Genomic DNA, 27,212 nt, shown 5'->3' on the forward strand with positions numbered 1-27,212 from the left:
ATGAAAGTCAGAGATGACTGGGTAAGGAAGGTGTCAATTAGTGCAGGGAGCTGGGTAGCTGACATTAGCCTAGTTCAGGAAATAAGTGGACGGACAGAGGAGCTGTAAAAGCCAGCAGATCCTTGACAGAGCATGCTGACTTGAAGCTGCAGATACCCTTGGGGAAGGGAATATATCCTCATATACATTTGTTCAGGGTCTATCACAACAGAGACCTAGTCTTGAGGGCGGCTTTGGTCATTAGTGTAATAGAAAATATTGAACAAGAGTATCCACACAGAGACTATGACCTGTTAGAGAAGAGTCCAACAACATAGTAGTGAAGGAAATTGAGTTTTAAATCAACCCACAGAATCCTACAGCAGGGACGATTAAAAAAAATCAAGTTCTATAGAGCAATTTTAAAACTGTTGAAAAGACTCAAGTCCCATGGGTTTCTTAGGTAATTTCCACCTGGAAACTAGCCACTTTCTTATAGATTAGGTAGATTTTTAGAGAGGATGTAGAACAGACATGAATTATCCTGCTTCAACACTGCTAGCAGCTAAAAGTTACCCTGACTGGGAGAGAGAGTTAACGATGATTTAAGAGGTGCAGAGGAGAAGGAACAAGGATTTCCAGAAGTCAGTCTGGTTTGGTTTCTCCCCTCCCACCCCAAAGTTTTCTACCGAGGAATTCAGCTCTGGCAAATGTTTTGAAGAAATGTAACTAAATCCATGTTTTTACAGCGACTTGGAAGATGATGGCAAATAAACTAGCAAATCTGAGTGATGAAGCTGTTAAGGGGAGAGAAGAGAGGGTTTATATTACAAATTGCAGCATGACAGTGTAGACTTCATAACTTTCATTTCATCCCTGGGTTACCGTCACTGCACCTAGGGCTTTTGCCAGGTGAATTATGGCCCAATCTGGTACCTGTCAAGTGGAGGTGCACCAGGCCCTTCACGGGAAGGAGTGTGTTAGCACGAGATAAGGTGCGATAGCTAGAGAACTTCCACTCAAACCACAAGCAGTCAAATTGTTTTAAAAATATTTTATTCTTTAGAAAATACAGTGTTGAATACAGTGTGTTCTGCTTCTCCTTGCCTCAAGCTCAAACCCACACTGCCACCCAGCCTGCTCCCTCTCTCCCCCACAGGCTGTCTGCCACACAGCTATCACTGATTCAGCTGCGCAGCGGCAGCTCTTGTGCACATAAGGCAAAGGCTGCTTCCAGCACATGACCTGGCAATTTTATCACCATGACCTAGTGGTAAAATCTCCAGAAGCTGCCAGAGTCTTGCCTAGGGCTGCCCCTGCTGCAGCTGTAGAGGCCGATAGCACCAGTAGGGAATTTCCCCCCTAAAAGTCCTTAGTGTAGTCAAGCTCACAGTACTATCGGTGTGTGCCTTTTGGAGTTTGGGTAGGCACTGGAGGACTTGAGGGCTGCTGGGAGCCCCAAGAAATCCCCCATCCTCCTACAGAGGTGGCTCATATCCAACTGCCCTTAACCATGCAGTCGGCAGCTGAGATAGGCCCCAGATCAAAATCAATTCAATTTGGTGCTGGTTGTACCAAGTAATTCCTTGGCTTTCACCATTCGGCAACACCTGGATGGCCTATGCAACTCCCAGGACAGACTGGAGACCAGGTCTTTGTAGATGTGGTGTCCACAGGACAGACGCCAGCCTGGTAAGTGTCCTAGCAGGAGGAATGGGCACCTTAGTCCATTGCTCGCACACATGCCAGCTCTAAGTAGGCCTGGCTAACCTCAAGAATGTTCAGGCTGGTGTAGAAGGGGACTCAAAGGGCTGGGGGCTACAAAGCTGCCCCATGGTAGGGACTGATGGAGCTATTCAGAGGGCAGAGTTCATGCAATGAGCTCTGTGGTCCCACTCTCTCCCCCATCCCTCTCTCTAGGGAAGGATCAGAGAATGTGACTCCAAGGCTGCTGTGACATATACACAGTAGCCTAGGGAGCGGAGGACAGATCCATCAATGTGCCCTCCCTAAAAAAAAGCAACTTGAGGGCAGAGTGGGGGTAGGTGGTTCTTCCTCCAACTCACCCAAGAAAATGGGGGTGAGGAAGCAAACTACTGCAGACAGCACCATTGGGGAAGTGGCAGATCTTCAGGCTACACGACTCCTTTAAGTTCCTCAATGAGCCTCCAAAGATCCCAGCCACTCTCCATGCCCAAGGCCTGCCAGACATCATTCCCAAACGTCTGGTGGTCAGTCACCAACTCCAACCCAGGTACAAATTTAGAGTGGGGAGAAGAGTGGCTACATAGCTACCCCTTCATCCCACATGATTCCAGCTACTCCAGGACCAGAATTTGCCTTAAGCACGGGGTTACTTTATGGAATAATTGGGCGAGGAGTACTAATGCTGGCTATGGGTTTTCTCTTCCTTTACTGAAGTTCTGATAGGTCCTATAGCTACATTTGATCATGTATTAGGAGAGTATCAATTGGACCTTCGCCGTTATTATATGGCTACTTTTTGCATCAATAGAGCACAACAGTGGGATCAAAACTAACTGACGAGCCAAACAACATATGTTCTAGAGACAGTCTGAGTGACCTAGTTTACATTGTAGACTTTTTTCTAAAGTGGATTAACTTTTTTCTAAATGGGGGAAGAGACTTGGGAGACAGAAGTCAGTGAACAGGTCAACAGCTACCACCACCCTAGATACTTAATGCCTACAAGATGACCAGGTCTCCATGTCTTTTCCTGGGATCAAGGGTGGCCAGAAGCATGTGATCAAACGATTCCCATGAACCCTCCATGTCCAGATGAGGATGTGGAAATCAATTCCTCGCCCAGAGAAAGAGACTAGAACTCTCCTAACACAGCTGTTCCAGCACTTGCTATCCTGGCCAATTATACACTCCTGAAAAGTGGCCTGTGCGCACATTCCTGATGGAATGGGATAACATGAGGCACCAGCTTGACAAATTAACCCTCTGCCTTGATAGAACTAATACAGATCACTTATTCACTGGATCTCACCATAGCAGAGGGATGCCCCGGCAGGTGTTAGTGTCCCACAGCACAATATAAAACATGGGTTGAATAGGTCCTTGCATGCATAGGATACCCACCCTGTATGTGGACCCTTTCACGTAACTTTCCCAAAAGGTATAGATGAACGGACAGTTCAGCAACATCCAGAAATGTCAGCAATGGCTGTGCAATTAGAATAGGAGCCACAGAAGATGCAATTACATCACTCCACGAAGAAAGAAGGTGTCCAGGTCCGTAAAGCCATTGACTTCTAGAGAGTGGGGAGGAAGGGATACTCCCCTCCCCCACATGGCTAGATATTTCACGGTTTGGTCACAAGAGAATCCCGCTGACTAGTTCCCATTACTATTGGCAGGAAATGCAAGAGTTCTACTGAAAAGCCAGGGAGGTGAAAACCCAGCTCAGACTGGGACCTCTTGGATAGTCTGTGCTAGGGAAGATGAGCAAGGCCCCTAAGCTAAAATCCCCGGCAATGACTGCTTATGTCTCCTGCCAGGTCAAGACTTACCCCTAACTTGCTGGCAGGCATCAGGAAGTCAGCTGCCCCAGCGCTGCCACGATCAGTTCCAGGCGGTAAGGCCAGCAGCCAAACTCTTGGGGGTTAAAGGACTGCTGAAAACCTCGCAACAAGGAGACAGATGGGCTGAGCTGGGAGCTGGTAAAATCCCTTCCTCACCACCTCCCTGTCTTGTGCTGTAGACCCAAGTCACCATTTCCTGCCTGGAAGGGACGAGTTGACCTCAATCCAGACTCTTCCTCCTCAGAGACTGGGACAATCCCTGCTGCAGAAAATCAACCTGGCTGAAACCTCCTTTAAAGTTTCCATGGCAGCCAAGAGAACAAAACAATGGCTTCGAGTCTAATGGAACACCACACAGTTCTAATATATACAGAAGGCTGAGTCCCCTCAGATGTGGTACAAACAGACAAGTCAGAGGCCGCCCAGGGGCTGGAATGACGTGTGCATTAAATACTGTGACCCACGGCAACAAACATCTACTAGGTGGATTTTCAAAAGCCACAACTCTCCCCCGTTCGCGGCAGTGGTCCTGATGCTCTAATGTATGTGGGCCCAGACAGCACATGCTTTTTCCCCATCACCACCACAGCTCACCTCACCTTTCCTCATGGGCCACAGATCTCATCTGTGTCCCTGGGAAACATTCTTACATAGACACTTCTTTGCCCACCTGGTTTACGTGGATCTACAACAGTCTTTTTCAAGCACCAAGCATTCCCGGTCAGGGTGAACGGACAGCCCTGCTAACCAGAGTGCAGAATGCAACAGATAAACCTGCTGATGTTAATGTTTTCCCAAACCATCAAAGCTGCACCGATAATGATCAGTGTGACCGTGTACTGTACCCCACAGCTATAAGTTGCTACCCCCACTGCCCTGGTAGACGAGTGCAGCGCTGGAATGAAAGATGGGGATGCAACTACTGGGTATACTGAAGGGTTAAACAATCATGTGAGGATGAATGAAGTTACGGGTTGACTCGGATCCACAATGCACACCTGGTTGGCTGTGGGTTGCTACCCGATGTTCAGAAATCCCTGTGGCTTTGGATGGTGGATTCAGGACTGAATGGGTGTCAGAGGCTCAGGAATGGATCTTGGTGAGTCACGGCAGGATGCTAAATGCAGCCGTAGGCTGGGAGTGAGTGTCATGAGATATGTTCCTGCACTGATGCAATATGGTGAGGCAGCCCAGAGCCAGGTACTGGAGATCATGGGTCCAGTGGATCTGCCTGGGTTCAGATCCACTGGACCCATGATCTAGGGAGGTGGCTGGAGCTGCAAGAGGATCAAATCCCAGGCAAAGAAGAGCTGCCAGCAGGAATTGATGGCTCAGGGCTAGCCTCCCTTGTCCTCTCAACTCAGCTGTCATGAAGCAAACCTGCGACAAAGGGAAAACTGCACCTGGTTTAACTGCCTGCCAGAGAATTTCATGTATCACAGGTAGGATACGGCTTGAAATTCCTTTAGTAGATCAGAATCAAGTGCCACAGACATAGGGCTTCTCCTGGGCTGCTCTGTAAGCCAGAGAAGCCAATGGGTGTAAATGGAGGTGACTAGAGGAGCCTTTACACCTGGATACACAAATCTAAGCCAAAACATGGACTGTGAAATATACAGAACAGCTCTCCAAAAGCCACTGCCTTTCCACATGAGGTGAGGAACTGCCTGGCTTTCACTCACTGAGAAAGCATGCCATTGTTCTTGGGGAGGTGGTGGTGGGGAGTCACTGATCACAGACCACCTGCCCATTGACTGCGTTCATGCCAAGCCTGCCAGCCTCAGGGTGAAGTTGCCCTGCCGTGGCTGGGAATGCCAGGGCAGCATTCCTGCCCCATGCTCCCCAGATCCCACACACCAGCAGAGCTGCTGGCCCCCTTCCTCGGGGAGGCAGCTGTTTGGCACGTATGTACCAGGGCACTGGCCAGCTGAGGAGACCATTCCATAGAGGGGAGTTTTCAAGATTTAGGGACTTGGACACAGATAGCGGAGGTCTGTAGCAACACATTTAAGGGGAGGGGGAAAGCTTTTGGTTTTCACCATCAGATCAACCCCAACCAGGATTTCATTCCAAGGCCACTGCATAACACGGCTTATTGGTAAGTGAGCCCTTCAGTCAGTGCAGGCACCAGGTAAACCAGGTCACAAGGCAGGTGAAGTCGCAAGAGCATCAGTTTAAATCTCATTTCAGACTAGAACAATCATTCTGCTCAGGAGTTACACAACAAAAGAGCGAGGGGGAACAGAAAATAAACACACGCACAGATCCCTCCCCTGCCCCAGATTCTTTGCCCCCTGCCCCCCGAATGAAGCCAGGTGTTCATGATTTTACTAAAGAGGAGAGGGAGGGAAAGCCTCTCCGGGCTCAGTGGGCAGGCTCAGAAGTGGAGACATGGATCCTGTTGACACGGCCCTTCTGGGCGCCATTCGAAGTTCACAGTCCTATTCCTGACCCGGCTTCCTGCCCTTTGGGATCTAACTGTCCTCGCCGTTCTCCCCCGGCCCTTTGATCAGTCGCTTCTGTCCCCGTTTCCCTACGGGGCCCTTGGGCTTGGCGAATGCCTGCTTGAAGGCGTGCTGCTTAGGGTGGACCTCGTCATACAGGAACTCTGCAGTCAGCTCGGCTCCATCATCAATCTCGATCTGGCACACAAAGGGCACAGGAGGGGGGGTTAACACCACAATGCCGGTTCCTGACGCCCTCGAGCCACTGTGGGGAGAGAACGGGGGCCTCTCCCCCACAGCTCTGAGACAAGAGCCCCTCACCGCTGCCCTCTGCGCCTCAATCACCCCTGGAGAAAATCGACTCCCTCCCTTCCGCCCACAGCATTCTCTCCACTCTCACATCCGACTGGGCTCAGGGAACCGAGACTTCCTGTTCTTCAGAGCTACATGGCTTCCTGGGGTGTCACTGGCACAATCACCATGCTCCAGGCAGCCCTTGGTGGGAAGCAATTACCTTGGCCCCATGCCACCAGCCAGCCTCTCCACCAGCCATTCAAAATGCTTGCTCTGCGGCCGCCCTTGGGACTGTGGCAGCTGATGTGACAGACAACATCCCTAACACTCACACATCAGTGCAGGTGAACACTAGTTCAGATTTGCACCCGCTGTGAGGAGATGGATCAAAGGGCACCAGAGCCTTGCAGTGAAAGGCTGTGAAACGCAGGAGGAAGGACAGGGGCAGCTGACAGCCTCACATGGCTGAGCTGGTGCCTGACCCCATTTGAGACGAGATTTCAGGCCACACAGAAAACCATCTCAGACCCAAAAATAAGCCCAACCTCCATTGATTTGATGCTGGTTTTTAAATCAGACATTTGAGATGGGAAGAGACTTAGGAGATCCTCTAGTCCAGCGTTTCTCAACAACTGGTCTGTGGACCAGCATCGGTCCCTGACATCTCCCTGATGCAGCAAGCTAGTCTCTGGGATCAAAAAGGCTGAGAAGCACTGCCCTAGCCTACCCCTGAGTAAACAGTCCTGCATTGGCCCCTTTAGTATGTTCTCCTAGATGCTCCGCAGGTCACTCTGAAATGACTGAAGGGATGGGGATTTCACTACTTCTCTTAGACATCAGTAGGTCTGTGCCCTTGGATGTTCACCTTAAATGTTCCCTTGCTCAGCTCTCAGGTGGGTTCCCTTTGGAACACCCGACAATTCCACTCCCTCTTTTTTTACGCCCTCCAGAGACTGGCAGAAAGGTGTGCATCTGCTCTCTCCATTGTCCAGTTGGGGGGCATGACGTGCTGGCCAAGTGTTAGGAGACAAGGCAGGAAACACGGATTTACCTTCTTTATAATCTCCAGGGAGAACTCCTGCTCCACAGTGTCGAGCAGCCGGCTCTTGCAGCTGGAGTACAGCATACGCTCCTTAATGCCGCACTTGTACCCAGGCATGGAATAGATGAACACTGCAAGAGAGTGCAAGACAGTCAACATCACCTCAGACTTAAAAGTTGAGGAACATCTGCAAACTGAGATCCAGCAGTGAGAATTCAGTCCTAGACCCTGCCCAACTCGCCCCTGCATGCCCACAAGAGTGCCACACATGCAGTCCCATGCCAAGCTTGCTACCATAGACAGGACTGAGACAGTAAAACCACCATGGAGAAGAAACCCCCCCCCCCCCCCCCAAAAAAAAAAAAATCAAGAGAAAAAGCCTCCTGCAGCCAAATAGTGTCCTCCTCCTAGGACTAAACGTTCTGGTGCCTGCAACTGGACTGCCCCAGATACTCGTTGGCATTGGCTTCCACAGCACTTCTTCAGCAGTAGTGTGGGTCAGGGGCCCTCTGCTGGCATCCGAGGCGCTGGTGGCAGGTGAGTGAGCAAACACCCTTTCATGCTCTTCCGCTGAAGAGAACTGGTTCAAGATCCCAAAACAACTGAGGATAAGAACAGCATGGCAAGAACAAAACAAATAGCCGTCTGCCTACCAGAACGACAGCAGGCCAGCAAAGGCATCTGCCTACTGACTCATTCACTGGAATAGTAGTAGCCCGTGTGGAGGGGAAGGTAGGCCTGGCTCCAGCCAGAGATTACACAGGAACATTGCACACTTGAGCAGAACGCAGAACACCACCACATCTGCCTAGGGCAGGGGGAACCCATCTGACCCAAGCATTCTCTCTCCTAGGGGGTACAGGTCGAGAAGGCTGAGCTTACCCACAGACTCCAGGTAGTCTCCCTCATGAGAGTGCTTGTACAGGAAGAAATGATAGCGACCAGAGTCCTGGGGGATCCTTTTGGGGAGGTCTGCTAGCTCCGTGGCATTTGTATGGACCAGTTCTATAGTCTCCCGCTCAAGATCCAGTTTCTGGTTAAAGGGGAAGGGAGAAAGAATTCAGCGTAAAACACTGAAATCAACGCTCAGAGGCTCAGCAGACACAGGGAGAGCTCGAGGGCAGGGGCAGGAGCTGGGGGAACTGAAAAGCGCAAGGGTGACTGCCACTGCCTCCTTACCAGCTGGATGTAATTGATTTTCTTCTGCTTTAACAACTGGATGGCCTGCTGCGCATCAGGCTGCAGTGGGAAAGCCAGGCCCTGCAGAGTCTGGTGTTTACTCTCCACGCTGATCTCAGTCTTTACCTGGAAACAGAGACCCCAATGTCAGACTGGTCCGAGACAAAGCCAGTGAGGAGGAAAAGGAGGAGGGGGGTGGCATAAAGGGAACAAAATCAAAACACAAATTGTGCTACTCTAACCCAGCCAGAATGGGTCACTCACAGCTCACTGAGCAACAGGATCTCCTGGGCAGCCCTCACCAGGAGAGCAGCACCTGCCAGGATGGCATGCCCACAGGGATACCCACATGCCAGCTGCAGTGCTTTCCAGGATGATCAAAGCTAAGGGAACACCCTTTGCCTTGCCTCACTGAGAACCTTAACCCCAGGGAGCAGGGTCATAGCCTACCTGCCATGGGAGACAAGTGCATGTTGTGTGAGAAACCAGTCCCCACACCCCAGAGAACATAGGGGGCCAGGGCTGCAGTGAGGAGTGATCCTGAGCAGCACACAGACACCCAGTCAGCAGAAGCACTCCAGAATCCATGCAACTGGCCAAGAGATTGTACACTCCCATCCCAGACAAACAGGCATCCACGTGCCGTGGCCCCTTGAGGCTGCACTATTGCAATATGCTGCCCCTGGGGAGGACTCTGAAGGCCACCTGGAAACCAACAGCTCATGCAACATGGAGCATCCCACCTGCATAGTGCAGCGAACCATCTGGAGATCACGCTAACTCTGCCGGACCAGGTACATCTCAGAGTCCTGCCACTTATCTCTCAGGTCCTAAATGGAGTTGGGCAGAACTTGGACATTAGGCACTCATGCCCTGCGGCAACTAAATTCAAAAGGGACAAGCAGGCTCATTCCCACTGGTGCCCGGGACAGGGCACTCTCCAAAGAGGGCCCTCAGTTATGGGATTCACCACTGATGGAGATCACATTGAGCCTGGATCTCGTCACTGTTAACACAAGCAGGAAGACAGGCCGCTTTCAGCACCTCTGCTCTTAAATTTAAGGGGATGACCCTGCTAAGGGTTGAGGAACTAATCTCAGAGATTGCACCAGTAAGGAAGCTGCTGAGAAGCAAAGGGAGAAGGGATAGAAGATTTCTCTTCCCCATCCTTAGGATTCACTGGAACGTTAAAGCTAAGCAACAACTCAGACACCACCATCACAAGCACCTTAAGACATACTATGTAATAAAGTAGGTGGGTTATTGACCTAGACACCCCTCATGTCCCTTATTCTCATTTGAACGACTTCAGAAATCAGTAGCACCAGCCTGTTGCCCAGGATCGAGAGAGAGGCAGGAGAGATTCCAAGCCTGCTGCACCATTCAAATCAATACATTTACATGGACATACAGGGGAGAGTCCTAGCAAAAGTCACAGATGCCACGACAACAAAATTCATTAGTCGTCTAACTTCACCAAAATTCTCAGTTTTCTAATAAAACTACAGCTGTCAGACAGCCAACACTAAACCAAACACTGGGCACTGGACTGCTTGGCCCCTTTAAGACTTCCCAAGGCAGGGGGATTCTTTGGTATCAAGCAGCCCTGCTGTTCATTCTGGAGGGCTGGTCCAGAGATTTATGTGGCCATGCGAAGTGAGAGGCAAGGACCACAGAGAATCTACTCTGAGTGCCACCTGGGAGCACCATCTTCCCACAGACTTCCAGGGCATCTTGTTCACGTGGGCTGCTGTGTGTTTAGAGAAAAATCTCAATGATGAGGTTTTCCCCACAGCTAATCTCTGCCTAAGTGGATGAGTGGTGAGGAAAGTTTTCACTGGCAGAAGATGCCCTCAGCTTGTCATTTTGCGTGGCCAGTTATAAATAACTGGGTGCATGAGAGAGACAATCAAGCACATGGGATGCTGCAGCTGTCATTGGGGGACTTCAAATGAAACAGGAATGGGAAGAGACCATGGTATTTTCTTGATCAAACTGTACTTCCATTCTCTAGCATTTGGGGGTTTGGGGCCCACATTTCTCAGCCACAAAAACCCCTTGTTGCACAATGGCTTTAGCCAGTTTTGCCATGCGAGGCCATCTTCAGTAGAGCTCTGAGGAGAATCTGCTTAGGGTCTCGTGAGACGGCAACATCTCTGGTTGCCAGGTCCTCCAGTGCCATCCCAGGACTTGCTCTGCAACTCTCCAGCTTTGTTCTGTGTTTGTACAGCACCTAACACAATAGGGTCCTGGTCTTGACTGGGGTTCCCAGATGCTACTGTAATAAATAATCTCTCCTCCAAACACCCACTGTTTTTCAAATTTTGGGGTGTTATGACATAGCAAGATTTTGTTTGCAATTTTTAATTCTCAATACAGCCTTCCAATAAAAAAATCAACTGTAGCATTTGTGCACCATTAGCTCTGGATAAAAAGTGGTAGTGCAAACCCATCTCCCAGACTCCCACTGAGAATGCCACAGGTGATGGGAAAAATCCATCAGAGCAAGCCCTGGAAAGTGGAGGTAAGCCACAGGCACGTGACCCTTTAGGTTAAAGGCTTACAGTGGACCACCCTAAGAAGGAATACTCTGCATCAACAAATCCACTCTCCAGTGCACCCAAATCCACTTCAAAGGGGGTGGGGGGAGGAGAGGAGGGAAGCAAAAGAATCAGATTTTTTTTCCATTCGAAATTTAACTTCTCCCACCAGGTAAGCTTACTCTTCACATCTCTCTCAGCACCGTGAGAGGCGCTGCTCAGAGTACAGCTTCCGTGTGCAAGTGTTTAAAAAGAAGAGACAAAAATCCCACTCAGAAGAGGAGGTGAAGAATGAGAGGAGAAAGAATCCCTCAGACACAGCCTAAAGCACAACACATGGCAGGCAACACAGCGTACCTCCTCAGGGCTGGGGAATTCTACCAGCGCGGGGCAGCACCAACAGCCCACTACTATCTGTCATATGGAATACAGGGAAACGGGAGCCACATCAGTGACAGAGAAGGCAGAGGAGAGAATGGCTCTCTGAAAAGCCTCACACACTCGTTTCAGCTTGGTGACTAGAGGTTGCTAAGCACTGAGAGTACCGAATGTGCTCTAAAAGCCACGTGTGGAAAGGCTACCTCCCATTGGGGCTGTTCCACTTTAGCTGGTGCTGGTTGTAAAGTGATTTCCATTGTGACACCCAGATTCAGCTGCTCGCAGCTTTCTGAGAACACCCATCTTTCAGGTTCAGGCTCTGCTTCCAGGGGAAGGTATTTTACTTGAGGAAAGATGGTTCAGCCATTTTTGAGTGAGGAAAAAAACTCCTCACTTTCCCTTAAAAAAAACAATGACTTTTTAAAATAAGTGACAGTATAGCCAAAATGGCTTCGAATCTACAGATGAAAAGTGCCATGGAAATAGTCACCTCTGAGTACCAGCGCACAGCCAGATCTCACAGGGACATGGGTTCGATTTGCTGCAGTTATCCACATTTGCAAATTGCATAACGAGCAGCCAGAGTGACTTTTGTATGTGCTAATCTTAATAGTGCTGCAAAACCAGCGAGATTGTGTGCACCGCTATCTGTTATGGATAGCGCTGTTAAGCACTTTTCACCCATAGTGCTTTATACAAGGGAGGCAAGTAGTATTATCTCTTTTATACAGATGGGGAAACTAAGGCACTCGAAAGATGAAGTGACGTGTCCCTGACTCCAGTGTGACTGTGGGCAAAGCAGGAACTGGAACTCAGGTTTCTCAACCACACACTGAACGTACTGCCCTGAATTACTCAAAAGTGACCAGGAACCCTTCACAAATGTTTCAGTAATAAAGTATCTGGCAAAATGACAATCCCCCTCCCCACACACACACACACCTGCTTTCCACCCCAAACATGGCCCCCTTGGGAAAATATGCACAGCAGGGCTGGAAGCATGAGGTCCCACTTCTTCCTCCCCTAAAATGATTCTCTGGCCTTCACCACCTTTATTTAGTGACACCTCAGAGAAAGAGGAACAGGTGCAGAAAAGAGCTACGAGGACGATCAGGGGAATGGTGGGCCTATTCTACAAGAGGCTCATTCAGGCTAGCAAAAAGAAGATTGAGAGGCGATATTGCTGCGCTCTATAAATACATTGGGGTAAATATCAGCGAGGGTGAAGAGCTATTTAAACTAAAGGACAAAAGTTGGCACAAGAACAAATGGATATTAACTGGCCATCAGCAAACTCAGGCTGGAAATTAGAAAATTTCTAACCATAAAGGGGGTGAGGTACAGCAGCCCTGGAGCTCACTTCCAGTTTGTGTCTTATGGTTTTAAAAGCTCATGCTTCAGAACTTCAGCAGGAGGGGTCAGACTAACCCACTCCACTCAATGAATTGTTTTTTATATCTCCTTTCTCTGAAGCATCAGGGATGGCCATGGCTGGAGATGGCACCCTGGGCAGGGAGGGCCAGGGCTCTGCGGTGACACAAAGATTCTATGTCTCAGGTGCTGGGCTGGCTGGTTCTTGTCCACATGCTCAGTGTCTAACTGATGGCCATGTGTGGGTTTGGAAAGGAATTTCCCTCCAGGTCAGATTGGCAGTGACTTTGGGTGTCTTTCCCCTTTGCAGAGTGTGGGGTGCAGGTCAGTTGCCGCGATTATCGGAGAATAACTCACTTCATCTCCCTGCCGCAGCGGGGATCTTGGTCCCTCCTATTCTCTACCTGTGGCATACAACAGTCTAGTCTCCCACAGGCTGTAATACTTTTGTCTAATTTGGGTTGCCGGGTTTGGTAGGCGGGTGGTTGGGTGGTTTTTAATGGTCTGTGAGATGCAGTAGGTCAGACAGATGCTTTGGCGATCCCTCTGGCCTTAAACTCTGACACCCCAAGGTTAGGAGGTAGCAAATATGACCATGAAGTGACTTGCCCGGGGTGGGTTAGCAGCTCATTCCCTATAGATAATAATCCAGAAGGAATTGGGAGCATAGAACTGAGTAAAGTAGGCACAAAATGAGATTCCTGAGTAAGACAGAGGCATGGGGAGAATGCACAAAATGTCCAGAGGCCAGCCTACCATCTCAGTGCTAGAGTCCTGCAAGCAGGCATCCTGGGAGCATGGGGAGAGGAGAAATCAGATCAGCAACTCGGAATAAAACAGAGGGTAGCTCCCCATACATTTCTCAAACTAACGAAGGGGGTGGAGAACACTGACTAAGGAAGGGGGGTATCTGGACAAAGTACGGCACACAGAGGAGATTGTTTTAAAGGAGAGGAGGGGAATGGACACACCGGAGGAGAGAGGCCTACCATCTCACTGCTGGAAGCCAGGGAGCGCAGATCCTGGGAGCACAACAAAAAACAAGCACAAGGAAAACATCAGCACCAAGCAACCCACCTCCAGAAGGAAGAATCCATTCACACCTGCTAATGGGATTATGCATGGGTCGGGTGGGGGCTGACAAAGCTAATGCAGAGGGAGAAGGAGGATGATGACGACTAGAAGAGGACTCTGGACACCTTCAGCAACTCTGTTGTGGCCCTCTCGGCTCTTCAGTCACCACTGACCCCTCACACATTTTGGATGGATTCTCTCTAGAGCAGTGGATCCCAAATTGCAGTCCATGGCTCAGCTGTGGTCCAGAGCACCTTCCAGTGTTCAGGGGAATTAATCAAAGCCAAGAAATAGGCGACTAGGGAGTTAAAAAGGGAGGTGGCTCTCTTCTGGAAGTAGCTCTCTTCTGGAAAAAAGTGTTTCAGGAGCAGTGATCTAGAGGCTTTGAAGAATCAAAGACCAAACATACCACAGTGCCACAGAAGGCAGATGATCTTCAGGCCAGGCTGAGATTTGTATAGTGGAGCAGTGTTAGGTTCTCCATAAATAAATACTATTGGGGGTCTGAGTACCATCTCCTGCCCAGATAGACGCTCACACTAAAGGGTGGCATCTCCACAGGCAGGACTAGCATGAATAGAGAGCTAAGGATTCAGCATAAGCTGTAGAAATCAGTATTAAAAAAACTAATGCCCTTTGATTAATCAGCCCATTGCTCTCTCAAGAGCTACCCAGAGTATCACCATCCGAGACCTAGATCCAGGTACATTAAAATGGGGTGAATATCTTAATCCAGGACATCAACACCCCACAAATGTTACCACCAGAAAGCTCTTTTGCTACTAACTGCAAACAAAGGCTTGAGGCATGTGCAATGTGTTGTAACAAACTGTCTAGTGCAGGGGTGGGCAAACTTTGTGGCCCGAGGGCCACATCTGGGTATGGAAATTGTATAGTGGGCCATGGATGCTCACGGAATTAGGGATTGGGGTGTAGGGGAGGTGAAGGTTCCAGCTGGGGGTACAGGCTCTGGGGTGGGGCAAGAAATGAGGAGTTCTGGGTGCGGGAAGGGGCTCCAGGCTGGGGGTGAGGGGTTGGGGATGCAGGAGGGTAAGCCGGGCTGGGATCGAGGGGTTCAGAGGGTGGGGGGGGGAAATCAGGGCTGGGGCATGGGGGGGGGGGGTCAGGCGTGCAGGCTCCGGCCAGTGCTTACCTCACGCAGCTCCCAGAAGCAGCAGCATGTCCACCCTCTGGCTCCTATGCTGCGACCTGGCCAGGCAGCACTGCACACTGCCCTGTCCGCAGGCGCCGCCCCACAGCTCCCATGAACTATGATTACTGGCCAATGGGAGCTGCAGGGACAGTGCTTGGGGCAGGGGAAGCATGCGGAGCCCCCTGGCGGCCCTATGCGTAGGAGCCAGAGAGGGGACAAGCCATTGCTTCTGGGAGCCACACGGAGCAAGTCAAGCCCCCGCCCTGCTCCCCGGCTGGAGCTCGAGGATCAGATTAAAACATCTGGAGGGCCAGATGCAGCCCCCAGGCCATAGTTTGCTCACCCCTGGTCTAGTGTGTGCATATCACTGCCCCCTACTGAACGGAATGGGCACTGACTGTGTTTCATAAGCTCGACCATGCTAAAAGAGATGCACTCTCACAGGAACAGCAGGGATAAACCCAGATCCTTCTGCTGTTCCTGTGATGTTTCAAGTGATGTTCCTGTGATGTTTCATAGCATACAGCAAATTGGCAGCTTCAGTGGCCATGGATGTTAAAATATTATAGAACCTAGGAAACTTTCAGTTTCCAGCCACTAACTCAAAAGTGTTGGGCTGAAATTTTCCATTGCTGGTCTCTGCCTGAAGGTGAGAGAGTTGCAACAAACTTTTATCAAGAGATTTTGAGTGGAGGGAAAATAAATACACTTCTTCCATTTAAAAATATTCCAAAATAAATCATTTAAAAACAACTTTTAGACAGGGCTACAAGACAAATGTCTGAAGTTTGAGGTCTATGACCATGCCACATTTCATGGAGCTAGTGCTTACCTTAGTTAAAAATGGTTTGAATGTAAACACTACATTAGTGTTTGAAAATTAACTGCATGTTAGGTAAGGTGCATAATTCTAGATAAGTGCACTTCAAACAGAGGCAGTGAAGTTAGGGAAGTGGGCATGTTGATTCAAAGAGCATACATGCTTGTCTGGCAAAACTAGTGGAGCTATAAGCTTCAGAAAGCAAACTGGTGGGGAAAAGGAAATTCACTAGCACAATACCTCCAGATTCTAATTTTCCCTTTAAATGCGTAGGAAATTAAACCAAGGTGAAGGGGATCAACATTAATACAACAGTAAGGCTGAAAGATTGAATGCTCAAACGTCAGAAAATCCCAAAAGGTTTAAGGTTGCTCTGGCAACGTTAAATCTACCACATACTATAATCACAGTATTCTCTCCTCCTTTCCCTTGTTAAACGTAAGCCGTAATCTATTATCTATAGACACCATTAAACATACAGGATGTGCAGTGAGGCTGAGTTAACTTTATATTTTGGAATTCCTGACTTGGAGTCTTTGCATCAATGCCACAAAGTTTGCAAGATCGATGGTTTTTGCATTTAAATTATCAGCTGATTAGATCCATTCCCAACTAATGCAGCTCTGGCTGGTTTTGAATCCATACACAAAGCTGGTATTCCAGAGAGACATTGGCTGTGGTGTCATTAAAAACAAACAGGTGTGGGGTTTTAAACTACAGGATAACAAATGTGCATTAGTTATCACACTGTAAAACTGTAGCGGAAACACAAGGCACCTGTAGTTTTTACCATGGGACCAACCCTACACCCCTCACCTTTGGTTCATCTCACCTAGCAACCTCACAGTAAAAACTACACCACACTTATTTTGGCAGTGAAAACCAGGCCTCCATTCACCTGTTCTCTACCACAATACCCAGTAACTGACAGGTGTGCTCTAATAAATCAAACAGCCCATCCTCACTGCTGCACCTTCTACATTCAGACCCCAACCAGTTTTGGTTTGAATTCTTTTGCCTTGTTCCCACGGCTCTTAAGCTATTTTTATTGCTTATGGGATACCACAGATGCCTCAAATTCCAGGTATATTATAACAGCAAAGAGTGCAGGATTCCTACCCTGTAAAGATGGGATGTATGCTGACTCTTGTTACAGACCTAGCAGCAGATCCATTAGCAAACAGCTATATAATATTTGTTTCCTGCATGTCCGAGATATAATTTGACCCAAGCTTAAGGCCACCACTGGCCTGCAAGCTGCATGGTATTTCAAACTCTAAAAATGAAATCCTATTTTGTGACTGTGTAAGCAGTGTTCAAACCCCCAAATGCTTTCACTTTTTTTAGTCTCCCCACTGCATTTAAAAAGCAACCTAATAGCAGCTTCTTATGGACAAAAGGAAATTAGCTGTTTCCATGTATTTCACATGAGCAACAGAATAGTCACGTAAGATGCATGAAAACATTTGAGGTCTCACACCTTATAAGAAGTTTTCCACGCTTTCTGCAAAGCAAACATGCACAGAACTCATCCTGTCAACATGAAACCCATGGATATTTTGCTTCTATGAATTCTACAAAGCACAATTATATCTACAGTTCTCATTTCTTTTTGCCTACATCCTCTTCTGGGCTGTGTGCTTTACACTTTCTCAGGCTGAAGCCTTCAGTCTTACCTTCTGCTGATTCAGCCTGATTTTTTTTTTTTTTTTTAAATCCCTGCTCCTTGCAGAGTGGTTTGATGTGTTCCAGACATTTTTTATATAGATAGTCTTGTACAGACAATTTTTGTAGAAATGTTTTAAAATAGCATGCAAATTGAGCACGGATTTGAAAGTTAACATGTCTGGCCTTAGCAGCAAGAGACTCAAACTGTAGTTTATCCTACTGGAAAACCTACTTTGGCTTGGGCAGCAAACTATACTATCGCTTGCCTTTCTGATGAGAAAACGGTCACTGAACTATCTGAGAAGCCCACACAATCTCTCACCTCTGCTGTCACCAGAGATCTCTATCAATGCATTAACACATTCAACTAAGCCCTGGTCTACACTGGGGAGGGGATCGACCTAAGATACGCAACTTCAGCTAGGAGAATGGCATAGCTGAAGTTGACGTATCTTAGGTTGACCTACCTCGTGTCCTCATGGTGCGGGGTCGACTGCTTCCGCCTCTCACCGCAGTAGAGTACAGGAGTCAATGGCAGAGCGATCAGGGATCGATTTATTGCGTCTACACTAGACATGATAAATCGATCCCCCAATAGATTGATCACTACCTGCCAATCCAGTGGGTAGTGTAGATGTACCTTTAGGCTCAGCCTCTGGCTTGTTCACCTGTTCCACGGCCCAATCTCTTGTCCTAGGGCGTTATTTCTGTGGCTGACATCCTCCCCTTTGACTAGCAGCTCTGTTGCTTTGCTCACTCCCTTCACCAGCCACTGCCTTTGAAGAGATTCTGTTCTCTTTGCTCAGCAGCCTGAGCTCCTACTTCTTTGACAAGCAGCTACGTGCTGTGTCTGAGGTCATTGTCACTAGACAGGGTTACTTGCTTATCCAGCACTTCTCCTTGCCCTAGGTTTCTGGGCAACAAGACTTTCCCAGTCTGAACCAATGAACCAGAGCTATGAATGACACTGCTGATGCTGGTTTGAAATTATTTCAGTGACACAGGAGGACTTATGAACAACAGGTGGGGTCCCAGAAGACTGGAGAAGGGCAAATATACCTATCTTTAAAAAGGGGAACAAAGAGGGCTTGGGGAATTACAGACCATAGGCTTAACTTTGGAACCTGGAAAGATACTGATCAAGTTATTAAACATTCCATTTGCAATCACCTACAGGATAACAAGGCGATAAGGAATAGCCAGCATGGATTTGTCAAGAACAAATCATGCCAAACCAACCTAGTTTACTTCTTTGACAGGGTTACTTGCTTGTGGGTGGGAGACGAAGCAGTAGACATGATGTATCATGATTTTAGTAAGGCCTCTGACACAATCCCACATGACATTCTCAAAAGCAAATTAGAGAAATGCCAGCTAGATGAAATTACTATTAGGCGGGTGCACAACTGGTTGAAAGACCAAACTCAAAGAGTAGTTATCAACAGTTCACTGTCAAACTGGAAGGACATACCTAGTGGGTTCAGACAGGGTTCAGTCCTGAGTTCAGAACCATTTGATATTTCATTAATGATTTGGAAAATGGAGTGAAGCATACGCTCCAAACATTTGCAGACCAAGCTGGAAGGGGTTGCTAGCACCTTGGAAGACAGGACTAGAATTCAAAATTGGTCTGAAATCAGCAAGTTGTAATTCATTAAAGACACCTGTAAAGTACTTCCCTTAGAAAGGAAAAATTAAATGCACAACTACAAAAGGTAATAACTGGCTAGGCAGTAGTACTGCTGCAAAGGATCTGGGGGTTCTAGAGGAACATAAATTGAATATGAAACAACAATGTGATGTAGTTGTGAAAATACACCCCAGAATATGAGCCTTAACTGGACTATCATTATGTAAGACATGGGAGGTAATTATCCTGCTCTACTCAGCACTGGTGAGGCCTCAGCTACAGTACTGTGTCCAGTTCTGGGTGTCACGCTTTAAGAGGCAGACAACTTGGAGAGAGTCCAGGCAGCAGCAACAAAAATGATTAAAGGTTTAGAAAACCTGCCTATGAGGAAAGGGGCATGTTTAGTCAGGAGAAAACAAGACTAGAGGGGACTTGATAAAAGTCTTCAAATATGTTTTAAAGATTCTCTTATAAAGAGGATGGTGAACAATTGTTCTCTGTATCTAGTGATGATAGGACAAGAAGTAACTGGCTTAATCTGCAGCAAAGGAGATTCAGGTTAAGTATTAGGATGCTTTTTAACAATAAGGATCGTTAAGCACAGGAAAAAGCTTCAAAGGAAGGTTGTGGAATTCCCATCTTTGGAGGTGTTCAAGAACAGGTTGGACAAAAACACCTGTCAGGGTTGGTCTAGGTTTTCTTGGTCCTTCCTCAGTAAAGGCGCTGGACTAGAGGTCAATTCTAGCCCTACATTTCTGATTCTAGGAAGCTGAACACCAAACCCCACTCCTGGCACCTACACCACCCTTCTATTTATGGAAGTTCGTCTAATTGTGAAGGATCCTCAAGAATGAGAGTTTTTTCCAAACAGATTAATGTAAGAATCACTTGAACCCCCCTCCACCCCTGAGAAATATAGCCACCTCTGAGGTGGAAGGCAACAGCAACACTACACAACAGATTCGGATCAGATATTATTCAGTCAGTCACACATGCATTGGAACAGAACGTGAACAGAACAGAGATGCATTTGAAATTGTATCTACAGGAAGAAGGAAGAAACACATGGGAAACAGTGTGGGTCACAACACACCCCAAATCCCCTCCCCCTTTTTTTTTTATGATAACAGTGCCCCTTGTCACTTACAGAATTCTAAAGAGTTTAGAAATTAAGTTTTGTGGAATTTGTAGTCGACTTTTTCCTGGTGGACTGTACAATCAAGTCCCAGCTACTACTTATAGCTGCCAGCCTTGATCTTTAATTTACACATTTTCTTTGTGCTCCAGGATCAAGAAATTCTCCATGCCTAAGTCCAGCCCAGCTAGCGCTCATGAGCAACCTGACATAGCAGTGGTACATGTGATAAAGACAAATGAAGGGAATGATTCACCATCAGGATTGCAAATTACTAATGAGTAAAACCAGATACATGTAAATGCAATGCAATAAGTGCAGTTACCTGGCATTATGATCAGTGTTCCCTCAAAGGACATTGTTTTTTAAATTTGTGTGGGTGGAGGAAGTCAGGAAATTGAAGTTCTGGGTCCCAAAGCAAGTGTAACTAAGTCACATTGTATGTGGATACACACTACACATCTGTTCCCCTAACATCTCAAAATGCTTTACAAATATTACATAATTCAGACTGACCCCCATGTGGGACAGAGTATTAGGCCTTTTTTAGTAACAGATAAAATGAGGCTCAGAGGTAAAGTCAAGTGTTCAAGCACACAGAGAAGAAGTGAGTGACAGCTGGAAATCAGGAGGCAGATCCTGTGCTAACCACTAGACTACCCTTCCTCTCTAAAGAGAGAACGGTATCTAGATCAATGAGCCAAGGTACAAGTGCTTTGGGAGCCATCATTTAATTTCCTGGGGTTTGTGTCTTTAAAAACCCCAACCAAAACACCGCAGTGACTACTTACATTCATGCAGACGGCATTTTTTGCTGCTGTTCTAATATTTCAGTGGTTCAACTTTAGAATTCTACACAAGGGACATTGTATCCTTAGAACGTGAGTTGTGACACACCATGCACCTAGCAGGACACTTATTGAATACATGCCCCATTATTCAATGGGGGAGGGCAAACACCAAAGTCAGCAATCAGAAGACGAGAATCAACAGGAGGCACTTACCTGGGCAGCTTTATCCTGCAAGACACACCCAAAAAGCACTTAATCCAACAACATTGAGCGAGCCAGTCGGGCAAGCATGACAGAGGCCAGAAGGAGAGGGCGCTACATGCAAAGCTGCAGAGCCAATACTAGCTTGATGCTCTCGGAACACACTAGCAGCAGGACGCGCTCTCGTTTGCCTCCGCATTTAGCTACAAAGCTAATGCTGATCCAATTCTCTCACTAAACTATATTTGCTTCTAATCAGCTTCTCTTCTATGTATTTAATGAGAGATTTCTGCTTCCCTGATGGAACCCCTTGTCCCTACCTGTTTGTCTATTACACATCATCTGCAGGGTGTCTTGATGCCATTTACTGCACATAAAGTCACATGTTCGGAACACCTTTGGCATCAGCTCCCATCACCCAATACAGCTGTCCCCTAACCCCCAAGAACAGAAACCAGACCTAGAGAGACCAATAATTAAGGGGCTCCCAGCATCCTCAGACTAGGAAAATGGAGCACAAGCACCATGCTCTAAGAGCTACAAAACCTGGGCTACGCTGAACTCCCAATGGGAAGGATTACCAGTGTCACGGCCCCCCAGAGAATGCCACGCTACTGCCTCCTGATAAGCTCCAGGCTGTGGATCAAAAGCTACTGTGAAAGGGGCAAGTCAGAGATTATTTAGGGCTTTATAGATGGAAATCAACATTCTGAACTGCATCCAGAACCGACATCCTGTTCACTCCCTCCACATTTCAGCACCAGGTTACAGGGAGCAGTGGCCTGACTCAGGAGATAGGATTCTCTTTGGAGCATGTCAGCATCACCAACCCATCAAAGGCAGGCTGTAGCAGAGCTGGGAGCCTGATGTCAGGAGTAGGGGAAGAAAAATCAGAAACACTGATAGGTACATTTTAGCACCAAGAGTACTACTGTAATAGATCTTATCTGACAGATGGGCTAGAATCTCAAGTGCTTTAACTGAACAACTCGGTGAGGGTAAAGCAAGGTCTCTTCTGGAGACTGTACCACAGACTGATGTGCTGAGTGAAAGAGCATGATGCTCAGGGGGGACAAGAGGTCAGACACCCTCTCAAACTAAGGATTACAATACAAAATGTGTGTGTGGTGCTGAAACATAACTATAGTTCTGGCGCCAATCCTACTGGAGTGCTAGAGGGGAAAGGAGAAAATTACTCCAGGGGAAGAGGTGATAAGTGTGTGTATCTGGAGAAAGGAATAGAAATGGGGGAGGTCATCAGGATTTGTATAAGTTCTGGAATTTTACCTGGGCTGAGCTCCCCAGTCTCAGCAGCACCCCAGAACCTCAAGATGCCTTCAACATGCCCTGCAAAGCTCAGGCAGCTGAATTCAAACCCTGCCTGGTCCACCAATGACCTTGAGGGAAGAGGCACAAACATTTGAGTTTTCAGAGGACACAAATTTAAGGGAGCAGCAAATGTGGAGGAACACAGCGAACAAATCCAGACTGATCTGGAGAGATTAGGTTTATGGGCTGCGGGAAGCAACAGGGAAGGGAACAATGGGACCAGAAGCCGATTAGCGACTGCAAATCTGTAACACTGATGTCACCACTCTAACAGAGACTGGTTTGAAATAAAAATCTGAAGGGAAGACAGACAGGTGAAGTGAAAAGCAGAAAAGTCAGAAGGCTTCTCCCCACAGTGAATTGGTACAGACTGAAGAGGTAAATATCTGAGTATGACAAGATAGACTGGCTGAGAGATCACTGGCAGAAGAAATCGCCAGCCTTGCATCCAACACAAATACTGGAATCGGATCATGTTGTTTTCTGCACCTCTTATATAGGGCAGGCTTCAGAAATACAGACAAGTAGTTCTTATGCTCCCTACTTATCCAACCCTGCCTCTCAGATCAGCCCTCCAATAATGCCATTGTTTATGGCCTGCTTGTCTCTCTCTGTTAAGTCTTGGTGCTATTTTTATGCTGCCTCCTATACATGGAATGTTCCACTTATCCCACAAGCCGCTATCCACTGAATGAAATTCCTCCTGAAATCTCACTCTACCCAGGATGTCCTCCATAACTGCATCAATAACATTCGCTGTCTCCTCCCTACATTATCTGCATGCACATGCCCACACACAGAACCACCACGAAGTACAGAGACCAGGAAAGTATCCACTTGATCGTACTGCTGTCATCCCATTCCTCCTCGGCCCAGTCCCTCCTTTTGTTTCACATCCCTGCCCATCATGTCACACCTAAAAGTTTCAAACCGAAGCCCCTTGTGACAGGACTGTCTTTTCAGGAGGTGCCTAGTACATTTCTGGGTGCTAAAAGAGAATGGTGTCAAGCACATTTCAGAAAAAACATGGCTGAAAATCGTTTCTTCCTGCCCTTCCCCTGAAGTACAAGTTCTGGGTTCTGCTTGATAACAGTGCTAATGTCTACAGCAGTGTTCAGAATGCAGCTTCCTGTTCTGCTTTGGATGTTAAACCATCATTTGCCAACCAACTACAGCAGGGGAAATGAAACAGAACTGTGAGCAAACGTGTAAGCATATAAAAGGCTTCAGTGAGTTTATTTCGTGCATTAGTTTTAAAGAACACAGATGGCAAATTTTGCTTTCAGAGATTTAGCTAAACATAAAATGGCAGTTGTAGCTTTAAAAATAAAGGCACAAAATAATTTAAAGTGAAACTGGCTCAATTACAAGGTAGCTTTGCCATGTTTTGCTTGGACCTTTCTGCTTTGGCTACTGGTATTTTTTGTTTGAGTCTTTCCTGTCTGTCTCCCTGCACTGGCTGGGTGTGGCTCCCACGCCAAGGCCCACACAGAATCAGAGTGTCACATACAGTCCATCTCTCTGCCAACACAGGTCTAATTCCCACAATACGTTTGCTGGCATTTTGTAGAGTCTAGTTGTGTATATTCCAAGTGAGGAGTAAGCCAGTCTTTCCCTGGAGAGGCTACTTCACAGCTTAATGCATCTTGCTGTCTGGAAGCAACAGCTCCCAGCTTTAACTGTTTTGCACCCATTGCTGATACAAATCCTTTTCCCATCTCTCAAACCCAGCCTCTCACCTCATTAATGCGGATTTGCTGGAGCTCCTGTTCAGCTGCAGTCAGCGGGGCTGGGGCAGAGCAGGACGACACATGCTTCTGATAGCCGCTTAGTGAGATGTCTTCCTGCAGCCACCAGACAGAAGCAAGAGTAAATGTCATTAGCATAATTATTACAGAATGAAGATTGCTCCCTCCCCTGACCACAATGTTCACCAATGCATGAAATGGTGATGGCTTGAATCTGATGCCAGAGTTGCCTTCTCTTGTGAATGTCTGAGGCTGGTAATTGCAAAGAGGATCCTCCCTGTTCTTGGAATGTTTTCGATTTGGCCTTTGCAGTAAGGGGCAGCTCTTCGAAGTACTGCTATAGGATAGGTGTCAGCCAGCTCAGGACAGGCTACAAACAGCCAGCTAGTAATGGCCCGTTGGTACCAGATTAGACTAATTCAGGATGCCCACACTGTCCAGAACGGAGTGACTGGTGATGCCACAGAAACCCTGACCTTATTTTCGGTTGTGATCCTTTTGGTCCACTCATGGTTTTCCTCATTACATGCTGTATGAAAAGATGAACAGATATGGAGAATCTTTACTAAGTGCCAGGCTGGCTTAGTGGAAAATCATTTTTCCAGTGCTTATCTCAGCCCTTGTGTCTTCAGCTCTCCTTTTTGGGGACTCCAGCATTCAGGGATTCAGGCACCACCTTTACCTGCCCTGTTGCCTAGTCCCAGATTCATAGGCATGACTTTTCAATCTGGCAGGACACAGCAGTTTGTTACAGGAGTGGGTGGGTGAGATTGTGGCCTGCGTTGTGCAAGAGGTCAGACTAGATGATCACAATGGTCCCTTCTGACCTTGAGTCTATGAGAGAGGAAGAGAATGCTCTTCTGGAAGTTCTATACTACCTCTGCTTTAGACTCTGACCACACAATCCACTACAATATGATCTCACATGGTTCCCCAGATTTCTCAAGGAAGCACAGCACAGCCTGTAAACAGGCATTATAGGGGCTCCACATTTTTGGCTACTATAACAGGGGGGCTAATTGATACAACAACAAAAATCACAGAATGAGGCTCACCTATCGGTCTCTCAAAAGGGTCAAATCTTTGAGTGCTCAGGGAGTTCTCACTCTTCCCAGGAGAACATGACAAAAGGACAGTGATCCAGTCAACATGGGGTATCTTTACAGAAATGGCATATGTGTACACACTACTGCAAGCTGTGTCCACACCTCAACTAACCCATTATTACTATTAGCTCCATATAGCAGGGTAACACATTGTGTAGAGTAGAGTAGCACATCCATTGTGGCACTATGACCTATATGAAGATGTAGATTTGATCCCCGCTCAGGAGAACTTACAGTCTACACCAGTTGTAAGGGTTTGTCTACACTGGGAAACGTTACCAAACAGTTATTCTGGAATAATTAATAGGATATGAATAGCTACTTCACTGAAGTGTCCAAGCATAGACAAGCCCTAAGTCTTCTAGAAGTTAAACAAAAATCTTAACTAACTTTCTCCACATTTCAAATAATCCCCCATCTGGAAGTGGTTTCTCCTTCCAGCTATCTGACTGCAACAGAGTTTACAATCTGAGCAAATCTGTGGCAGCTGGAGATATTCCATCTGTAACAGGTCCTTATCCCAAGCTCTAGCCACAGAAACAGCTGACCCACAGAATGCAGGTTGGCCGATGCCAGCAATTGCAGATATTCCCAGCTCACTAAAAAGTGAGCTCCATCCCCCATCACGCCCCTTTGGGAAAAAATCCTTGAAAAATAAGCCATGTTGGAGCATGGTCTGAAAGTCAGAAAAACGTGGGCTATGTTGGACCATGATGGGTGGTGGCTATTAGCGCAGGTGGCTGCAGTTAGCAAACAAGTTCTACTGTATAGCAGGCCTGCACAACATGTGGCCCGCGGAGGCTCACTGTGCAGCCCACGGCAGGGAATCAAAGGACTATCGGCTGGGATTCAAGAGGCTCTGAGCTGCCCGCAGCAGCGGGGAGCCCAGAGCCCTTTAAATCTCAGCCGCAGCCGGGATTCACAATGCTCTGAGCTGCTGACAAGAGCTCTGGGCCCTTTAAATCCCTACCCCAGCCCCGCAAAGCTCCAGGTTTCCCCAGCCGCAGGAGCCCCGGGGCCCTTTAATTTGCCCCCGACAGCTCCAAGTCACCTCTTCAGCTGGGAACCCCTGGCTGGTTTAAAATCAAGTATCACCTCCGCATCGCAAACCTTCCTTTTTTGGCCCACAGCTGTTTTGGTGGGGTGGTGCTGGGGAAGGAGGATTTGTTACCACAGGGCTGGGCAGCCCTGGGGTGGGGTGTTTCCGCGGGGCCCAGAGGTCCGTGGGGCTGGGAGTTTCGGCCCTCAGCTGTTTTCTTTGTAGTAATGTGGCCCTCGCCGTTTTACGAGTTGTGCAGGCCTGCTGTATAACAACCTGGTTTCATTTATTGAGACAAGCTGCCACCTTGTGGCATTATTTAAAACAGCACCTTTATAAAACATCCTGTACATCCCCCCCACCCATCTCTTCTATAAATGTAATAATCGGTTTTCTTTGATGTTCCATTAGATTAGCAGAAAAGAAACCTTCTCTTCTGCTTAGTGCCAAGGGGCAATATGATTAATCGTTTTATAAATGATTTCTTCATTCAAACAGAACAAGGGCTAAGGAAATTGCCAGGATAACCCTGAATGGATAAAGATACAGCCTGTAGGCAGTGAAGAGGTTAAAGGAACCAGCTCTCTCATGAGTGAGCAGAGTGAAAGCAGCCTGTTCCCCAGCTGCCAAGGTAGTGACCCACACAAATCACAGCACCCGCTGATGAGCTGAACAGGGAAGGTCAAAGATCTGAATCAATTTCACCTGTGTGCAAGCACTTCAAGAACAGAGTGCCTGCA

General features: G+C 47.6%; 1 protein-coding gene across 1 annotated transcript in view; it reads right to left on the reverse strand.

Moving 5' to 3' along the window:
- Positions 1–1,018: 1,018 nt before the first annotated feature.
- Positions 1,019–27,212, reverse strand: part of TWF2 (twinfilin actin binding protein 2) — a 79,381-nt gene continuing 53,187 nt past the window's right edge. Inside the window, exons 5-9 of the mRNA XM_050957881.1 lie at positions 24,319–24,423; positions 8,490–8,615; positions 8,193–8,343; positions 7,320–7,441; positions 1,019–6,172 (exon numbers count right to left, since the gene is read on the reverse strand). Coding sequence (XP_050813838.1) covers positions 6,005–6,172; positions 7,320–7,441; positions 8,193–8,343; positions 8,490–8,615; positions 24,319–24,423 — 672 coding nt within the window. The 3' untranslated portion in view covers positions 1,019–6,004. The remainder of the gene's footprint in view (positions 6,173–7,319; positions 7,442–8,192; positions 8,344–8,489; positions 8,616–24,318; positions 24,424–27,212) is intronic.

This window comes from Gopherus flavomarginatus, chromosome 6, assembly GCF_025201925.1.
Source record: "Gopherus flavomarginatus isolate rGopFla2 chromosome 6, rGopFla2.mat.asm, whole genome shotgun sequence".
NCBI lineage: Eukaryota > Metazoa > Chordata > Testudines > Testudinidae > Gopherus > Gopherus flavomarginatus.